The sequence below is a fragment of the Cryptotermes secundus genome, unplaced genomic scaffold, assembly GCF_002891405.2.
Source record: "Cryptotermes secundus unplaced genomic scaffold, Csec_1.0 scaffold685, whole genome shotgun sequence".
Classification (NCBI taxonomy): domain Eukaryota; kingdom Metazoa; phylum Arthropoda; class Insecta; order Blattodea; family Kalotermitidae; genus Cryptotermes; species Cryptotermes secundus.
Window position 1 is genome coordinate 452,022 of NW_019734365.1, and position 17,501 is coordinate 469,522.

Genomic DNA, 17,501 nt, shown 5'->3' on the forward strand with positions numbered 1-17,501 from the left:
TCTTTAATTCTTGATGAGACTTCAGATGTGATGAATGAATGTCAGTTGGCTTCAGTTCTTCGATATGTGACAGCTGATGGCAATGTTGAAGAAAGGTTTCTGCGTTTTACAGACGTGAGCTCTGACCGTTCTGCCAATTCCTTATTTAACCATGCTCTTGGGATTTTAAATGATTTTGAATGTGGTCCCAAACTCATTGCACAGACTTATGATGGTGCTGCTGTTATGGCATCACAACATGCAGGAGTACAAGCAAAAATTCGCGAGCAGTACCCAAACGCCATTTTTGTTCATTGTTATGCGCATAGACTAAATTTAGTCTTAGCACAATCTGCTAGTTTTATTAAGGAAGTTAAGGTCTTCTTTGCTACTCTCTCTGGCTTTAGAACTTTTTTTGCCAAGTCCACAAAAAGGACTGAAGCATTGGATTCCCACCTTAGGAAAAGATTTCCTTCTATCGCACCTACTCGATGGCAGTACCATAGCCGACTTGCTGAAACTGTGCATGAATACAGAGAAGGAATTGAGAATCTTCTTGTGTCTATAATAGAGGAACCAGAAGAATGGGATGTAGAAACAATTTCTTCTGCACGCGGACTTCTCTCTCTTCTAAGGGATTTCGATTTCAATTTCATGCTGAAAATATTTTCTTCAATTTTTCCATATTCTGGCGCTCTTTTCAAAATCCTACAAACTAAGAGATCTGATATAGCTTTTTGCAATACCAAAATAGACGAATTTAAGCATCACATGCAAAGATTAAGGGGAGGATTTGACCACCTTTGGAGTGAAATGGAAAATGTCTTCGATTCAAATGGCCCAACTCGACCCAAAAGAATTCGCATTGACTCAATGAGTGGAGAAGAAAGAAAAAACTCCTATAAACGGCTGTTCTGTGAAATTATTGATGTCGTGTGTCAGAATGTCTCTGTTAGATTTTCGGAGAACGCTACGCTCCTCTTCTTGAGTCTTCTTGATGCCAGATACTTTCCCATGTATAGAACCTCATTTCCTGAAAAAGCATTTTCCTGTTTAAAAGAAAATTATGGTGCATTTTTTGACTTTGTTGCCTTAAAGAGTGAACTTTTAGTAATGTTTTCGGACCCAGATATGGCAAAAGATAGTGTGTATGACTTACATCAATATATGTATGCTCTTCAGTTATCATGCGTTTTCCCGCAAATCTTCAAATTATGTGAGCTAGTATTAACAATACCAGCGACAAGTGCTGCAGATGAACGCTCATTTTCAGCTCTGAAGAGATTAAAAAACTACTTAAGAAATTCGCAGAACCAGGATAGGTTGTCATCACTGGCTTTGATGAACATTGAAAAGTCCTTCCTAAACAAACTGCAGTCCAAACCCAGCTTTCTAGATGAGGTTATTGATCTGTTTGCCAAGAAAAACAGAAGAATCGAGCTGAATTATAAACAATAAAGTAAGCATTAATTATATTCCAGGTTCACAACCCTGTCATTTGATGGCTATAAAATTGTGTTGATAATTATGTGTTATTTTAATATATTAGCTTAAATATACAATACATATTAAACTATTAGCTGTTTCCTTTTAAATAGAAGATAGAAACTATAGGGCATGTAGAAAAAATTTATATACACGTATATAAAGTTGCTTCCCTGCTTTCGGTAGTCATGCTACGCCACTGGCTGTATGCCATCAAGAAAGGAAGCAGATGTGTCAGGGCACATCCTCTCAAAGAAGAAATGGTGATATACCTGTAGGCTACTCAGGACAAGCAACCTTATGGAGGAAGTAATGTGACAGGAGAGCTGTAAGCCAGAATAATGGAATAAGAGGCGGCAACCGCTAGGCAACGGCAACAAACACATTTTCACAGCAACAAATCAAAACACAATAGAGGATGTGGTGCTTTCTATGTGGCCAACACCAAGGCTATATAACGAGGAACAGCAGCAGGTGCAAAGCAGTGAGACTGTTATAATCATTTAGTCACGCATTATAAGTGTCCAATAAATCCACTTATCAGCTGAAGCCCCATGTATAGTCACTAATATGTGACAATATAAAAGAATACAATAAATATAAAGGCAACCTGAATAAGGTACCTATACTGAATAGAATGTAAATAAATATTTGGCTCTAAATTAAGGAATGTAAATTCAACACACATAAATATCTTATTTGCTAACTGACAATTATAATAATGTGGCATATTGCCCAAAGCAAGCACTATGGAGCCAAAGGAACAGCCGTTGCTAGGGATCGTCTCTGAACTAACACCTGTTTCTAGAAAACAGCTTGATAAACACATTCCCATGGCAACAAATACACATGAAAGTGTAAGTAAGGTGTGCAGATCAGCGATGGTGCTATAAGTGAGTTTAGTTACAAGTTTTGTGTTAAAGCGGTCAATAAATCCAATATCCAATCCAAAACCCCGTCGAGAATCACTCCATACTACATGACAATATATGTAATATGTATTTCAGCAATATGGTTTTGGTAATACTACAAATACAATTACCATACAAGATGAGTCCACTGAGAGCAAGATTAATAAATTTGGATTTCTTTGTCTACCTGCCTGCATACTGTACCTGCCTCTACGAGGTGTTCAAGGGTAGGGAAGCGACGTTTGACAGCAGAACTGATGGAGCGCAGCACAAGTATAAGAGTCAAGTTCAAGTACCGCATCAATGTGCGACGGACCATTCGGCCATACTCATCATTTCCAGTTACGTATAATGCAACTGAATGCATGATTCTGTAAAAACAATTTTAATAAAAAAGATTAATTCTAACATGACACAAAGATATAGAAATTCTGTTAAAACAACCCTTGCTAATCGAAGGATAAACACACATATTTATACCATTATTCTTTACATGAATGACACTTTGGCATAAATAAAGCTACCACACAGGAAAAACATAAATTTATATAATAGAACCTGGATGAGGAAATCTAGAAATGGCCTCAGCTTTCAACCATTACAAACATCAAGAGTCCTAACACTTTAAACCAGGAAAAAGTATAAGCAGAGACAGGCACACAGGACAGAGAAAGAAGAGTAGCAAACTTTGCAAAAGGGAAGTGCATCACAAATATGCACTGCTGGTTTACCATGAAGTTCTCATTGGTATTTGATGATCATTATCTTGAAAAGAACATAATATATGAAGCTAATATTTCTGGCTTTCTTAATTATTAAATAATTAATTCGCTTAGTGGAGGGTGGAGTCCAACTGGGTCCACTCGGCACAGCGGCCACTGATTGGCCTATTGTAGCCTGCCCCGGGTGATTATGATGATGGAGAATTTGGTGGAATGAAAATTGGAAGGGGAAACCTGCCCCAAGCGCCACTTTGTCCACCACAAATCCCACTTGACCAGAGCCAGGATCGAACTTGGGCCACCACGGTGGGAAGCCAGCAACTAACCACTTGAGCTATGGTGCGGCCTTCTGGCTTTCTTAGTTTATTTACATGAGTTAAAAGGTAAAGCTGTCCCCATGTTTAATTAGTTAAGCACTATGCCATGAAGACATATGAAGGAGTGGAGGCAAAGCTCCACTTTCTTGACCTCGGCGATAGCTCAAGGAGAGTGGTCAGCTTCACACTCCTGCCACTTCACTCCTACAGATGGGGCCCCTGCTACCCACTGTATAGGAGGTTGGGTGGGCCCAAGAGTCAGTGTGGAAAAGAGACAAATCTTGCACTGCCAGGAATCGAACCCAGGCTGTCCAGGCCATAACCTGTTGCTGTACCAACTGAACTATCCTGACTCCTATTTAAGGGACTTACATAGGTTACATGATGTCGACTGGCAGGGTGATTGTGAAAGATTAAATAGGATGGATCTGGGAAAAGATGTCACAGTCCAGTTTTTTTTATTGCTAGTGGGGTGGGACTAAGTCCCTTGTACTGTGGCCACTTCTGGCCTATTGTACCAGCCCCAGATGATAGGTGAGGGTGATGGTAGAGCAATTGGTGGAATGAAGATTGGCATGGAAAACCGAAGTACTCAGAGAAAACCTGCCCCAGTGCCACTTTGTCCACCACAAATCCCACTTGACGAGACCCGGGATCGAACCCGGGCAGCCACGGTGGAAAGCCAACGACTAACCGCTTGTTTACCATATACATAGTTCTCCAGACAGATATTGGTATAGTATGTATTATTCCAGTATCTGTTTACAGAACCACAAAAAAAAACTCTGAAACAAGAATTGAACCAGGGATCAACCAAAAACAAAGCAGGAGTGCTAACCTCTCAACCATGACATCTGCTTTATGAAAATGATGTACACAAAATACTACTCGAAGAGCATTAATACCTACAACTTTTATGAAACATTTTAAAATAGAACTAATAATCACTGAAACATATTAACAAATCTATTCAGATCTTCATGTAAACTAATAATCTGTTTTGTGCAATTTGAATAATACATTTTATTAAGATTTTCAATAAAATTGATTTCACAAATATTTACTTATTAACTAAAGCATGATTATTACTATTTATTCAATCACAGCAGTCAGGTCATGCAATTGCTAAGACAACACAAAACTGCTACAAAAGTGAACCTAAAAAGCAGTCTCTAGTATTATTCTGAAACAAAAAAGCAGACCCATTACTAAAGGGAGTAAAGTAAAAATAAAGTTGTATAGAATTCTAAATAACATATCCTTACGAAAAACTGATCAGAGCTTATTAATAAGGCCTTATTAGACTTACTTGTCTGGCCAAGGAATGGCCATGTATTGCTGCCACCAGCGACTTGCCACATATGCTACATAGAAGCCCAGTACGAACGATAGTGGAATCAAGTTGATGAATGTGTCACAGTAAACAACAACCTTTTCAAACAACCTGTTAGACATAAAATTAAATCATTAGTGAGATTATGAATAGAGCATAATTATAACAATCATTACACATAATATATTATCTCACAATACCAAAAATACATGTACATAAATATGTTCTTCATTGGTTTATTCAGTGGCCAACTACACTGATTATGGTGCCAAATCTCAAAATGATTATGAATGGCAAATTGCGAAAGATTTACAAATAGCCACAACTTGTATTAACCATCCTCCCTCCCTAATATAGCACACTATTTATACCTGTATAAGATCTACCTACTCATTCACCCAATATATTATCTCCCCCAAAAGTTTATCACTTTAGAATGGGGGGGGGGTATTCAAGCAATTCTTTGGAAAACATGGAATTTGTTTTGGAGGTAACAGGCCCCTTCCATCAGTAAGATCAACATGCTACTACTCAACTTGAATGCATATGAAAGCACAGATTGCTTATTAAAGAATTTCCAAGTTCTCTCCCTACATCCAATAAATTAATTTTCTTTCAGGAAATATGACTTGATTTACAACATTTCCTAATCCAAGGGGGGATGAGCTTTTTAAAAATTGTATTTCTCATTCACCTACCTTCTAATTCAAAGTACACTAGAATTATTGCAAATTTGTGTTCAGAAACTGTCTTGCTGCAATACAGTACACAGTCATGTGTTTGACCTAATCACAGACCTAGTTCATATGATCAATTTGGATGATCACATAACACCAGAATAAAATATTAAAGAACTACCTGCAACAAGAAATAGCAGACTGAGTTTAGCTTATCGAAGTGTTCAGATAACTGAACAACACTGGAACTGAACATGAAATTAAGCAGACTACAGACATAAGAGTACTGCATCTTCTGGGATGAAGATGCATTAATTGAATAAATACGATACATAAAAGTTAATGTACTTCTAACCGCGGCTTCCTACTTTGTGGTATAAATTGGTACAATACATTAGAGCCTATTCATTAATTTATGGTTTATTTAACCATGCTGTCAATAGCTCAAATTATGTAGTGTTGAAAGGTTGAATGATTAGTGAATTATGAATTGCAAAGGATATTGAAAGAAGTGATCATGGACTTTTGTGAGCTACTATCTCAGCATGTGAATGGAGGGACTGAGAAAAACCACAAAATCCTCAGACAAGATAAACATCAGTCAGGTCAAAATTTGAGCCTGGGAATTCCAAAATACAAAGCAAGCATGCTACCCACTCAAAATTGACATTCAGTGGAACGTTTTTAATAAAACATAAATCTAAACATATTTAAAAGTTGTTACCAAACAACACAAAATACAAAGGGTACTATTTCTAGGGATATAACATTGTGTAGGCCAGTAGAAATTCACTGGCATTTTGGAGGAATGTACTACCTCCATCTTTGGAATCGAAAATTAAGCTGAGCTAGAAACCAGCAACAATAAGCAATAATAATGCTGTTACAGCTGCAAAAGTTACACAGTGCTGAATGACATAGATTATTATGAGTGGTGACTAAGAAAAGAACTTCATGGAGACAGCTGTGGCATATTTGCAGGGACCCTGGCATTCATCTGGAGTGACTGAGAAAACCTACAGAACATGTAAGTCAGGAAAGTCAGTAATCGTGTGAAGAACTGAACTTCATAAAACCCACGGTACCCTGTATTACCACACAATCCTGCTTGGCGTTGTGTACACTGACAAAAGCATTTTCTCTCACATCTTATTCAAAATAGCGTTTTAGACCTAGTATTTTGAAGGCTGGCGTTTTGGACAACTCAAATTCATATAATCAACACACTGCTGTACAATTATTTCACATTCCTTAATTATTAGCTAGCATGACAGAAATCTCTAGATCCCATGCCTGAAACTATGTCAAGTCAATCAAAATTATCTTAAAACTGGGTGAATCATTCTTGTTCATGCTTTGTACCATATTTACTCAAATATAAACCAACTTAAATTCATGGAACAACTCTTCTGTCTGGTTTTAATGCTGTTATTACTTAATACAGTTTTGAAATAACATAAAGTTCAACTACCCAGGCCTGTTTGTGTTATGAACAGCAATAAATATGAGTACTTTGTACTACTTGTGACGCAAACATCTGTACTCATGATACAATTTGTTTAGTTCATGATCCCTCATTTTTCAGATGCCAAATCAGGAAAAACTCTTTTTCATATATTTGTAAATATAATAATTGATGTTACCATATGCAAGTGTGTGTGTGTATGTGTGGGTGGGGAAGGACACTACAGAGCCATTCTGGATAAGGTGACAAAAAGAAAAACCTTTACAGGAATAGCTCTCTAGCCTATACAGTCACTTTATGGCTCTTAAGCCAAACAATAAAACATAATTTCACTTCATTTTAAAGAAAGTAAATCCAAATACTTTATATGGCATCAGCGATAGATAACTGATATGCAGACCCTGCAAATTAAAACTGGCTTCAATAAGCATACTGTCAAGGGTGTGGGGGTATGCATAAAAAAATAACGGGTTCTAGATCTCATGATTGGATTTATTGGCACTTCAGTTACAAGTTCTCTTAATCACACTCGATTATAATGCCATTGCTATTCTACACACTTTTGGTTCACCACTGCATACACACAAGGATCCTCTGTCTTCACTAGTCATCTCCTGGCAACAGAACTCAACACAGAAACTAGCAATTCAAATCACTTTGAAGCCTTGTTATTTTATCTTTAATCACACTCTCCTCCTCTGTCCAAATCTATGCTCAATTAATCTTCACAATTCACTAAGGACATGCTCCATTCTCGTCCTTGTACTCTCAAATGCACTGCACCGCACTAATCTAATCTAAACTACAACAGATTCTTGTTATATAGGCTCCACAAAGACTACATAGAAACAAAAGTCACGTGATTGCTATCTCGCCAGTCCATTGGTGCACTGACTGCTGCCTAGCAACAAGCTATAATATTCATCATATTCTTGCGTATGCATATCATGGGGTGTTCATCAAGCCCTTGCCTAAAAACGGACTGCATAACCCCGCTGTTCTATTGTTGTATGCATGTACTCGTATTACTTAGCAACAGCTGTTTCTGTTGCTCAGCCATTATTGCATGGAGCAAATATGGAACACTGCTCCCTCCTTAAGGCTGTTCATCCTAAATAGCCTAATGGTGTATCGCCTTTCCTTCCTTTCCGGGGGCTGTGCTTTCAACATCTTCCTGCATGTTCTTTTTTGTCTGCAGTGGCGGCTCTCTAACCGATACCACTGTTACCTCCTTAAGGCCAGACTGTCCCAAGCGGTTCCCTTATAAGGTCCCAGTTAGTCCAGGTTCTCACCATCATCCAAAGTTTTTCTTCTTTTTTCTTTCTTTCCCATGGTGAGCCATAACTCCTGGAGTGGCCAGTGCTCCCACATACCCGGCTCTTCTTATGCTAATGCTGCTAGTAGGTTTTTCTTTTGTTCTGGAGGGGGCCGACCCCTCCGCAAGATCCAGTTCCTCATTTTCCGCAATCCGCTGGAAATCCGTTACTTGCTTCACGAATTCCAGCCTGAAAGCCTTCTTGTCGAACTCCTCTGATGTTCTCTCATTCTTACGATGCAGCTGCTGACTTGTGCTTGGGTTCTTTATAGCAATTTTGCATTCCGGACCCTTCCAGCATTTCTTCATGGACGTTTGTGCCTTTGAAGTTCTCAGTGCAATATTGTCTTTGCCTTGTTTCTAAAGCCCGTGGTCCTTGAGCCGCGCCATTTTTGCACAGTGGGTCATCCTAATTCCAGCGAGGACCAATTGCTCCAGGGACCCACAATTTCCTCGTGCCCATTCCATTGGCTTCCTCAGATATCGTGGCCATCTGCCGACTAGGTCCTTTATTCTCATTCTGCCTTCCTGGCATGTCCAGTCTTTTCCTGAGCATCCGTACTCTCCAGGTTCCCACCTCAACCTTATCTCTGATCCAGTTATTTGTGACAGTGTTCCTCTTTCGCCATTCCATTCTTACACAGCGGGACACCTTCCTTCAGGAGGCAACCAACTTCCTCCAGGTTCCACAATCTCCTCTGGTCATTCCCTTGGCTTCTCGCAGAGCCCTGCAGCCTAGATGCTGGTCGCTCTGCCACTTATTTGACGCTTTGCCAGTTTCACTATGGCATGTTCCTTCGAGCCCTCCGATGCTCTGCTTCAGATTCCATGTCCATTGAGGTTGGCTCCTCACATTCCAGATGTGCCTCCATCATTTCTTGGCAGGCCATCATCTCTTTTCAGCATGCACTCAGGGTGTGAACTGAGGCCTCTTCATTAGGAATCTCCTGCCGCTCCGCTACGGCCTCCTTTTCTCCTGGATTTGGCTCCATCTTCTCTGGATTGGCCTCCTTTGCTTCTTGGCAGCCATCCTCTCTCTTCAAACATCCTTCATGTCTGCTATCCACGCATCCATCTTCTCTCGCTGTTCCATTTCAGGTTCCAATCTGATCTGGTTGGCGTCTGTCTTGTTGTGAATGGCTTCCAGCCTTGCCACCACTTCTTCTTGGTCTGCTTTCCTTTAAGCCTCTGTTTTTTCTAGGTCAGCTTTCCTCTCGACCATCATCTTCTCGTCGTAAGCTTTTCTTTCAGCCTCCCTTCTCTCCATTATTTCATTAAAGGCGTCCATTATTGTTTTTCCTTCGTCGGCATCTAGATCTACCTAGTCGGCGTGTAACTTGTGTTGCCTGGCTTTAATGTCCTATTCCATTTCGTCCTGCAAACAGATCCACAATGGTTCCATCTGTGCGTAGTTGGAGTGCGTGGCCAACATCTCCCTTATTTGCTGCCTCGTTTGCTCAATTTTTGTAGTATGACAATCCAATGCAGTCTTCGGTCTAATGTAATATAACTTCTTCCGCAGTTTTCTTTTGTCACGAGTTTATGGCTGCGTGACTACTGACACCAAACTGTCACGTATTTACCATCGTAACCACTACTGATGAATCCAATACGATCCAAACCACCAACTGCTGACCCCAAAATGTCATGTGTATGGAAGTACACGTGACGAAAATAACGGGTTCAAGATTGGATGACTTGATTTACTGGAATGTCGTTACAAGTTCTCTTAACCACACTCAATTATAATGCTATCGTTATTCTACACACGTTCAGGTCACCGTTGCACGCGCACTAAGATTCTTCGTCTTAATTAGTCATCTCCTGGCAACGGATCTCAACACAGAGACAAGCACTTCACATGACTATGAAGTCTTCTCATCGTTTCGTCTTCAATCACTCGGTCCTCCTATGTCCTAATCTGTATTCAAGGAATCTTCCCAATTCACTAAGGGCATGCTCCATTCTCGTCCTTTCACTCTCAACTGCAGTTCACTTCACTAATCTAATCTAATTAATCTAAGCTACATGTAGGATTTGAGGTTTTCAGTGTGGTGACTATGATGAATGCCGTCTTCTTGGATGTGGCACCATGTAGACACACATGGCAACACATCCTTGAAGATGGCATTCTTCTAAGCTACAACAGACCCTCGTTAGGTACAGGTTCCGCACCGACCACACAGAAACACAAGTCACGAGATTGTTATCTCGTCAGTCTATTGGCATGCTGACTGCAGGCTAGCAATGAGCTATAACATTTGTCCTATCGTTGCGTGCATGTATCGTGGGGTGTTTGTCAAGCCACTGCATAGAAACAGGTCGCATAACCACATCGTTTTATTGTTATGTGAGTGTATTACTTAGCAACGGCTGTTTCAGTGGCTCCACCGTTCTTGCATGGAGCAAATACGTCACAATATATCTTTAAACCATGCTACGTCAGTTACTAGCCTTGGCAACATTCATCTACTCCATTAATAAAACTGTCTGTCATTGCAACACTATGTCACTGTCACACATCCCATTCAAGTAACTCGTTTCAAATTTTAATCTTGACATTTCTAAAATGAAATGTTCACTTATTTTGCAACACAAACAATATATACTTAAGTAATATACAGCCTTTGAAAACTATGAGCCCAATCAGTACATCAGATGCCAATATTTATCACATGATTATACACAACAGTTCATTGCAAGTATTTCAAATACACTCTGTACCCTTTCGAATCAACTAATATGGTCCAGAACACACATCACATCTATAATTTAGACAGCTGGATGGATAGTAACACCTTAAATTCATGTATCTAGCTGACAAAATGCAAGTTTGAAGTCCACTTCAGACATACACAAAGAATCTAGTCCAAGACAACAGTTCAGCTTGATTTCAGTGACTGTTGAATCTTATATGTAACATTTCAGTCTTAACCACGTCATTTTGTAAAATATTAAGATTCATGTCAAAAAATGTAATTAAGAGTTCTGTCTTCTGGTAGGCAGAGCTGTGTATAGCATTAGAAGTCAACCAACAATGTCAAAGAATAAGCCAAGCAAGAAAAAAGCAGGAAGCAAACAGAGCTTGCTCTCCTCTGTTTGCTACCTGCTTCATGCTGGTTTCTTGCTTGGCTAACTCTTCAACAATGAAGATGTGACATATTCCTCCTTATTGTTAACTTTCAGTGGACTACACAATGTTACAATCCATAAGACAGAACTCTTCATAACCACTGCTGTGAGAACCTCAACTCCTACAAAAACATAATTGTTTCATTAAGGCTACATATAAAAAAATGGAATCAATTATGAAAAAAAAAATGCTTACTATTAGAACTATCTTAACTTCCAAAAATCTCTTAAACTGCGTCCAAAACATTTTTAAGGGTGCGTTATCATTAGATACTGACACATATCATTATCTGATAATTAGAAAGTTACTAGAGCGTATTTTCAACCTACAAATTGCTATACCAGAGATCTGGTTGAAAACATGAGACTTTTCTTCCACAAGGCTGCCTGCTCAAGATATAATGTACCCTTAGAGATGTTCTATACAAATATACATATACATAATAAGTACAGTAATGTACTGCAAATGTATTCAACTTAGTTACTTACGACCGATTTGAAAAAAGTATTTTAACAGTTATATGCATGAGATGTCAACATGAATGCATAATGGTGAGGCCATCTTTGTCCCTCACATTGGGGCAATGAAAGATTCTGAAAAATAAGTGTTTAGCATAACATATCCTTATGAAAAAAGATTTCTGGAAATAACTGCAATAAACATGTATTTATATTTATATTGATTTATGAAGTGTACATACCATGTCCTACATCTTTGGCTTATTCATATAAAGGGTCTAAGGACTGTAAATTATGTAAAAGAATTTGTTGTAGTTGAAAGTCCTTAAGTCCTGTAAATACGTGTATGTATAAAGAAAATATTTTTCCAACATGATTATTGTATTCTGTATAACACTATCCCAGGGGCTTGGGATAAACATAGATTTGGGGGGTTATGTGACCTGGCCTGTGACACTAATTCTATCGAAGTACTTAACCCCCCCCCCAAAGTAGCTACTGGTTGCTCACAATTCAAGAAACTACTTGGGCTGAAGCTGAAGGCCAAAGTCACTGGGAGGCCACCACAATTTCCCAGAAGATGACATGCCTATGAAGCAGATGTATGAAGTTCTTTCCAGCTCCAGCTGAGTTTTGCTGCATAACACAAATGTGCATTCAGTTATTTTAGTTGAGTTTAGTGTAGTACAGAAGCTGATGTGAAGTAATAAGTACTGTGAGTCGTGAGTGTGTAAGTGCAGTCTATTGAGTCAGTAGGTTAATTAGAGTAGTCAGTTTTCAGTTTGGTCCAGTGACAAGCGAGAAGAGAAAAGTAGAAATAGGAGCAGTGAGTGAGTGAGTGAGTGAGTGGTGTAGTGGCAAAATAACAAGTGGACAAAGAACTAGATTTGGGAGAATAAATGATTATGGACAGTGAGACAATATGTGCTTCATATATATATATATGTTGTAATAAAATGTTCTTACATGATGCATGTAAACAGATGTAACAACTATGTACTCATATGTCCTACCAAGTGATGCTGACTGTGTTCACATTATGACATGCTCTACATCCTTGGCTTAGAACTACAAATGAGCTTTCGAATTATCTTTTTTTTTTTTTTTAGGACGGGGGGTAATTCCCAATGGTTAGTAGTAACAGCTGTTATGATGCCTTGCTTCAGATTGTTTACACTTACAGGAAGTGGAGGAACAAAAACTCTGTCTTTGATATATCCCCACAAAAAAAAAATCACAAGGCGTTAGATCAGGACTTCTTGGTGGCCAACATATCAGTGCCATGTTCTGGTCTGTTGAGTGGTGTTTGGAACGAACTGAATTATCGTATTGATATCTGGCATGTTACAAAAGGCTCACACATAGAACATCTATAACTCAGTCATACAAACTTAAAGACGTCTACTAAAAAACCGTGCAAGTATTTTGGCTATATCAATAATAATTTGGTTTCTATAAAAAGTTGGAAGTGTCTAGTATATAATAGTAAGCCTGTATGTTAGGACAGCCAATGCCCCTGCCAAGATTCAAACTAAGCACCTCTCAAGTGCAAGCCAAGAACATTACTGCTACACCAATCTGTTGGTCTATAGGATATAAATAAATACTATTCTGTTCTTGGGCACAGTTACTTCTATTTCTGTGGATGTTCAAGTTATTTGCACGATTGGCCACTCTTTACTAATGTTCTTCAGTGTGATAAAGTGAAATCTGCCAAACATATGAATGAGGGAAAAGGTGAGATTGGAGCTAAATGGTAAACAACAGCATCTATCTAGTCTGTGCTCATGATGTTAAGAGAATGAGCAAGAACATAACCACCATAAGAAAACAACAAATACTTTATCAGACACTATTATGGAGTGTGTTCTATAAGTAAACACAGAAAAAATTAAGTATTGTATTTATATCCTCAACCAATGCAAGATAAATCATAATACAAAAACTGTTTTTTTCCCCTCTACCCCTCCAGCAAAATACTGGGATTAAACCATGGCAACTTTCAAATTCTTCCACTAATCATCCTACCAGGATGATTAGTGGAAGATGAATGGATGCTATATTGTCTAGCTACTGACAGCATCACAAAATAACCCACAAAAAAACAAAGTCTTAAAAAATGTAGACAATTTCAAACATTTTGGAATGACAGTAACAAATCAAAACCGCGTTCATGAAACCATTAAGAAGATATGAAATAGGGGACTGTTTGTTATCATTCAGTTCATCCTATCTAAAAACCTACAGATAATTTATACAAAATGATACTGCTACTGCAGTATCAAATGATGATTTATAAATAAAATCACATAGCTCAATTAAAGAAACAAAGAAGGATAAACAAATTTTATGAGGCTATGGCCATATCAGCACACATGTGAATCAGAAATATGGACATTTTCCAAAAAAAAAAAAAAACTGGAAAACAAACTGAAATGTTTGAGAGGAAATGTTTAAGAAAGTTTAAAAAGTGTAGCATGATACACAAGAATGGATTACATTTTAAAGTACACATATCAAGGAAAACTCACTCTTATGAACAGAAACAGGGAAAATTCCTAAAAAGGCAAGGAAAACGAAGTGTGGGGTGTTCAATATTTAAGATGGCAAAATGAATACACACTGCAGGACGGAAGAAGTCACATACACACCAAATCCATCAAGACTGACGATGATACAAGTAAACACTATAATATTACCCGTCTTATTTGGGTATGAAACTTCATTGCTCATCCAGAGAAAAGAACATATATTGAGAATGTAAAGTAAATAACTCCATAGAGATGAGACTTTCTTGAGAAGACACCAGTTGCTTAGTTACTCAATAATTTCTAAAATTTTATAGAACCCAAACATTCATTACTGTGTTCACACAAGCCTGCCTCCAGTCTATATCCTCACCCTGACCAATCAAGTCCATACCACCCCATTCTATTTCCCTAAGATCAATTTTAATGTTAATCTCTCACCTTTGTCTAGGTCTTCCCAATGGTCTCTTTCCTTCTGGCTTCCTCACCAAAGCCCTATATCCATTCCTCTTTCCCACCGTGCATGTCATAAGCCTTGCCCATCTAATCCTTCTTCACTTTATCATTCTAATTATATTTGGCAAAGAGTACACATTTTGAAGCTTCTCATTATGAAATTTTCTCGAGCCTCTAATTATGTCATCCCTATTCAGTCCAAACATAATCATCAGCATCCTGTTCTCACATACTCTCAGCCTATGTTCCCTTAACGTCAGAGACCACGTTTCACACCAATACAAAACTGAAGGAAACATTATACTTTTGCATAATTTAGTGTGTACATTTTTAGACAGCAGACAAGAAGACAAGGCTCTGAGCTATGTGGTAGCAAGCATTACCTAAGTTTAATCTGCTCTCAATGTTAGCATGAACCAAGTTTTCATTCATTACTGTTGCTCCCAAATATCTGAAATTTACCACATTTTCAAAGGATCTATTAGCTATCATGGAGCTGGGAGAGCACAGTCAGTACAGCACCTGGTTACACATTGGATGACTGAGGGGTCACAGTTTGAGTCCCAGTAGGGTTAAGAGCTTTCCCTTCTCCACATTGTCCAGACAGGCTCTGGCGCCCTCCTATCCAATGGGTACAAGGGACTCTTTCCCTGGGGGTAAAGCAGCTGGGGCATGAAGATAACCACTCACATGCAAATAGTGCCAAGGTCAAGAAAACATAAATCTATACATCCACTCCCCATACATCTTCATGATGCAATGCTTTATTAGTTAAACACAGGGCCAACGTCACCTTAACCTACTAGTTATCCCTATGTTATGATTTTACCCTGCATTCTGGTGACAAGACAGTAACATATAGTTCACTTCCTCTGCGTTTACCTTCAGATCAACCTCCTTACTAATATCGATTAGAGATTCTGTGTTCTTCTTTATGGTACTTATGTTATTATCTCCTTCAGATTCACATCACCAGCATGGACAATAAGCTGATATGTCCCATTCAATTCAGTCCCACTTGGTTTTCATGGATCTTTGTCATGAAAGCAAAGTAAAACTTTGTATGAGTTGATAAGACTGAAATGCCTGAATAATTACTGCAGTCAGTTTTATCACCCTTCTTGTAAATTGGTAAAATAATAGACTCCTTCCAATGCTCAGGCAATTATTCCTTATTCCACACAGAATTAATAAGTTTATGGATCCCAGAATGTAATGTTTCATGTCATGCTTGAATCAGTTCTTCCAGTATTTGATCAATACCTGGTGATTTATAGCTTTCAATTTTGAAATAGAAATTTCAAACTCAAAAGATAATGGCTCAGCTGTATGTATTTCCATGTATCATGCATGTAACCTAACATAACTAACTCTATGTCCATTCAATAGCTGAGAGAAGTAATTCTATCACCTATTCAAAATGTGGGAATTTGCAAGCATCACTGTTCTTATCCTTCGATAAATTAAGAATGTATGAGAACAAAATGCTGATGAGATTATTTGGACTTAGGAGAGAAAGACGTAGGAGAATGGCTACAAATACATAATGAGGAGGGCAGAATATATGGCATGCATGGGAAGATGAGAAATGCATAAAGAATATGCATAAATGCATAAACAGAAGAAGCCACTAGGGAAACCTTGCTGTAAATGGGATGTTAGTATTAAAACAAATCTCAAACAAAAAGGATGTGACATTTTGGAGTATATTCAACTGGCTTGGAGCAGGATTCAGCAACAAGCTCTTGTGAATTTGGTAATGAAGTTTCAGGTTCCATAAATGATGGGTAATTTCTTGCTCTCCCATGGAGACAGTTAACAACATTAAGTGAATAGTACAAATTATAAAGCTCTTCAGTATATAATTTTCTCAGTCCTCCTCTTACTTCCTATTTCTTATATAACAATATCCTACTAAGTACAGTGTAAGAAAAAATATTGTTATGATACTCTACATTTTCTCACCTTTATATTAGCATAGAGTAAACGAGTGTTCATTTTCTATTGCAAGCATGTATACTGGACCCTGAGCTTGGAGCTAAATAAAGCAACAAATCTTGGCACTTCCAAACACATACTCAACACCACGTACACAGAGGCACTGCCTCTAAGCCACAACAATCCTAACAAAAGAATATTGCACAATGTATAACATGACACCTACTGAACTATAGCACAAAAAAAAAGAAATCTGCCCACAGCAGACAATTGGCTGCCACTAAATGTGTTGTGTAATGACACCAGCACAACCACAACACATAAGCCAAGCCTCATTTGTGGACCACAACCATTTATATAATCTTTTCAAATACAGAGATTTTTAAAACTAATTATATAATGAGTATGAAGTACACTTAAATGCCTAACGTCATATAACTGCTGTTACACTACCATATAAAACTTAAAAATTATATAAAGTACAGTAAATTCGGCTTATAACAAAGCCCTAAGAGCTCAAGATTTTTACCATTTCAGACAGGTATTGTTTAATAGAGGCACTTTTTTTTAATATACATATAATACTATGAGGGTTAGAACTTTAATAGTGGCAACACTGCTGTAGAGACGCCATGCAATGGAACCAAATAATGTCGCTTATACCACATGTTACATAACTACCTTACCTCAGAGAAATGGACTCTCCCTTCCCACAACACACGCATGCACAGTGACGAGAAGAACAGAGCCTCGTGTTAGCTGGCGGTCTAATGTAGTGTTTTTA

At 38.2% G+C, this 17,501-nt stretch overlaps 1 protein-coding gene across 13 annotated transcripts in view; it reads right to left on the reverse strand.

Annotated features, from left to right (window-relative positions):
* Positions 1-17,501, reverse strand: part of LOC111868896 (bestrophin-1) — a 48,387-nt gene that overhangs the window by 18,376 nt on the left and 12,510 nt on the right. For 6 of the 13 annotated variants that reach the window (XM_023859981.2, XM_023859979.2, XM_023859978.2 and 3 more), the window contains 2 exons: positions 4,724-4,858; positions 2,580-2,746 (listed from right to left, as the gene is read on the reverse strand). In XM_023859981.2, coding sequence (XP_023715749.1) covers positions 2,580-2,746; positions 4,724-4,746 — 190 coding nt within the window. In that variant the 5' untranslated portion in view covers positions 4,747-4,858. Of the gene's footprint in view, positions 1-1,138; positions 1,318-2,566; positions 2,747-4,723; positions 4,859-5,445; positions 5,606-11,825; positions 11,910-17,501 lie in introns of those variants that run through there. The other 7 variants (XM_033753230.1, XM_023859980.2, XM_033753229.1 and 4 more) reach the window with 5 other exon arrangements.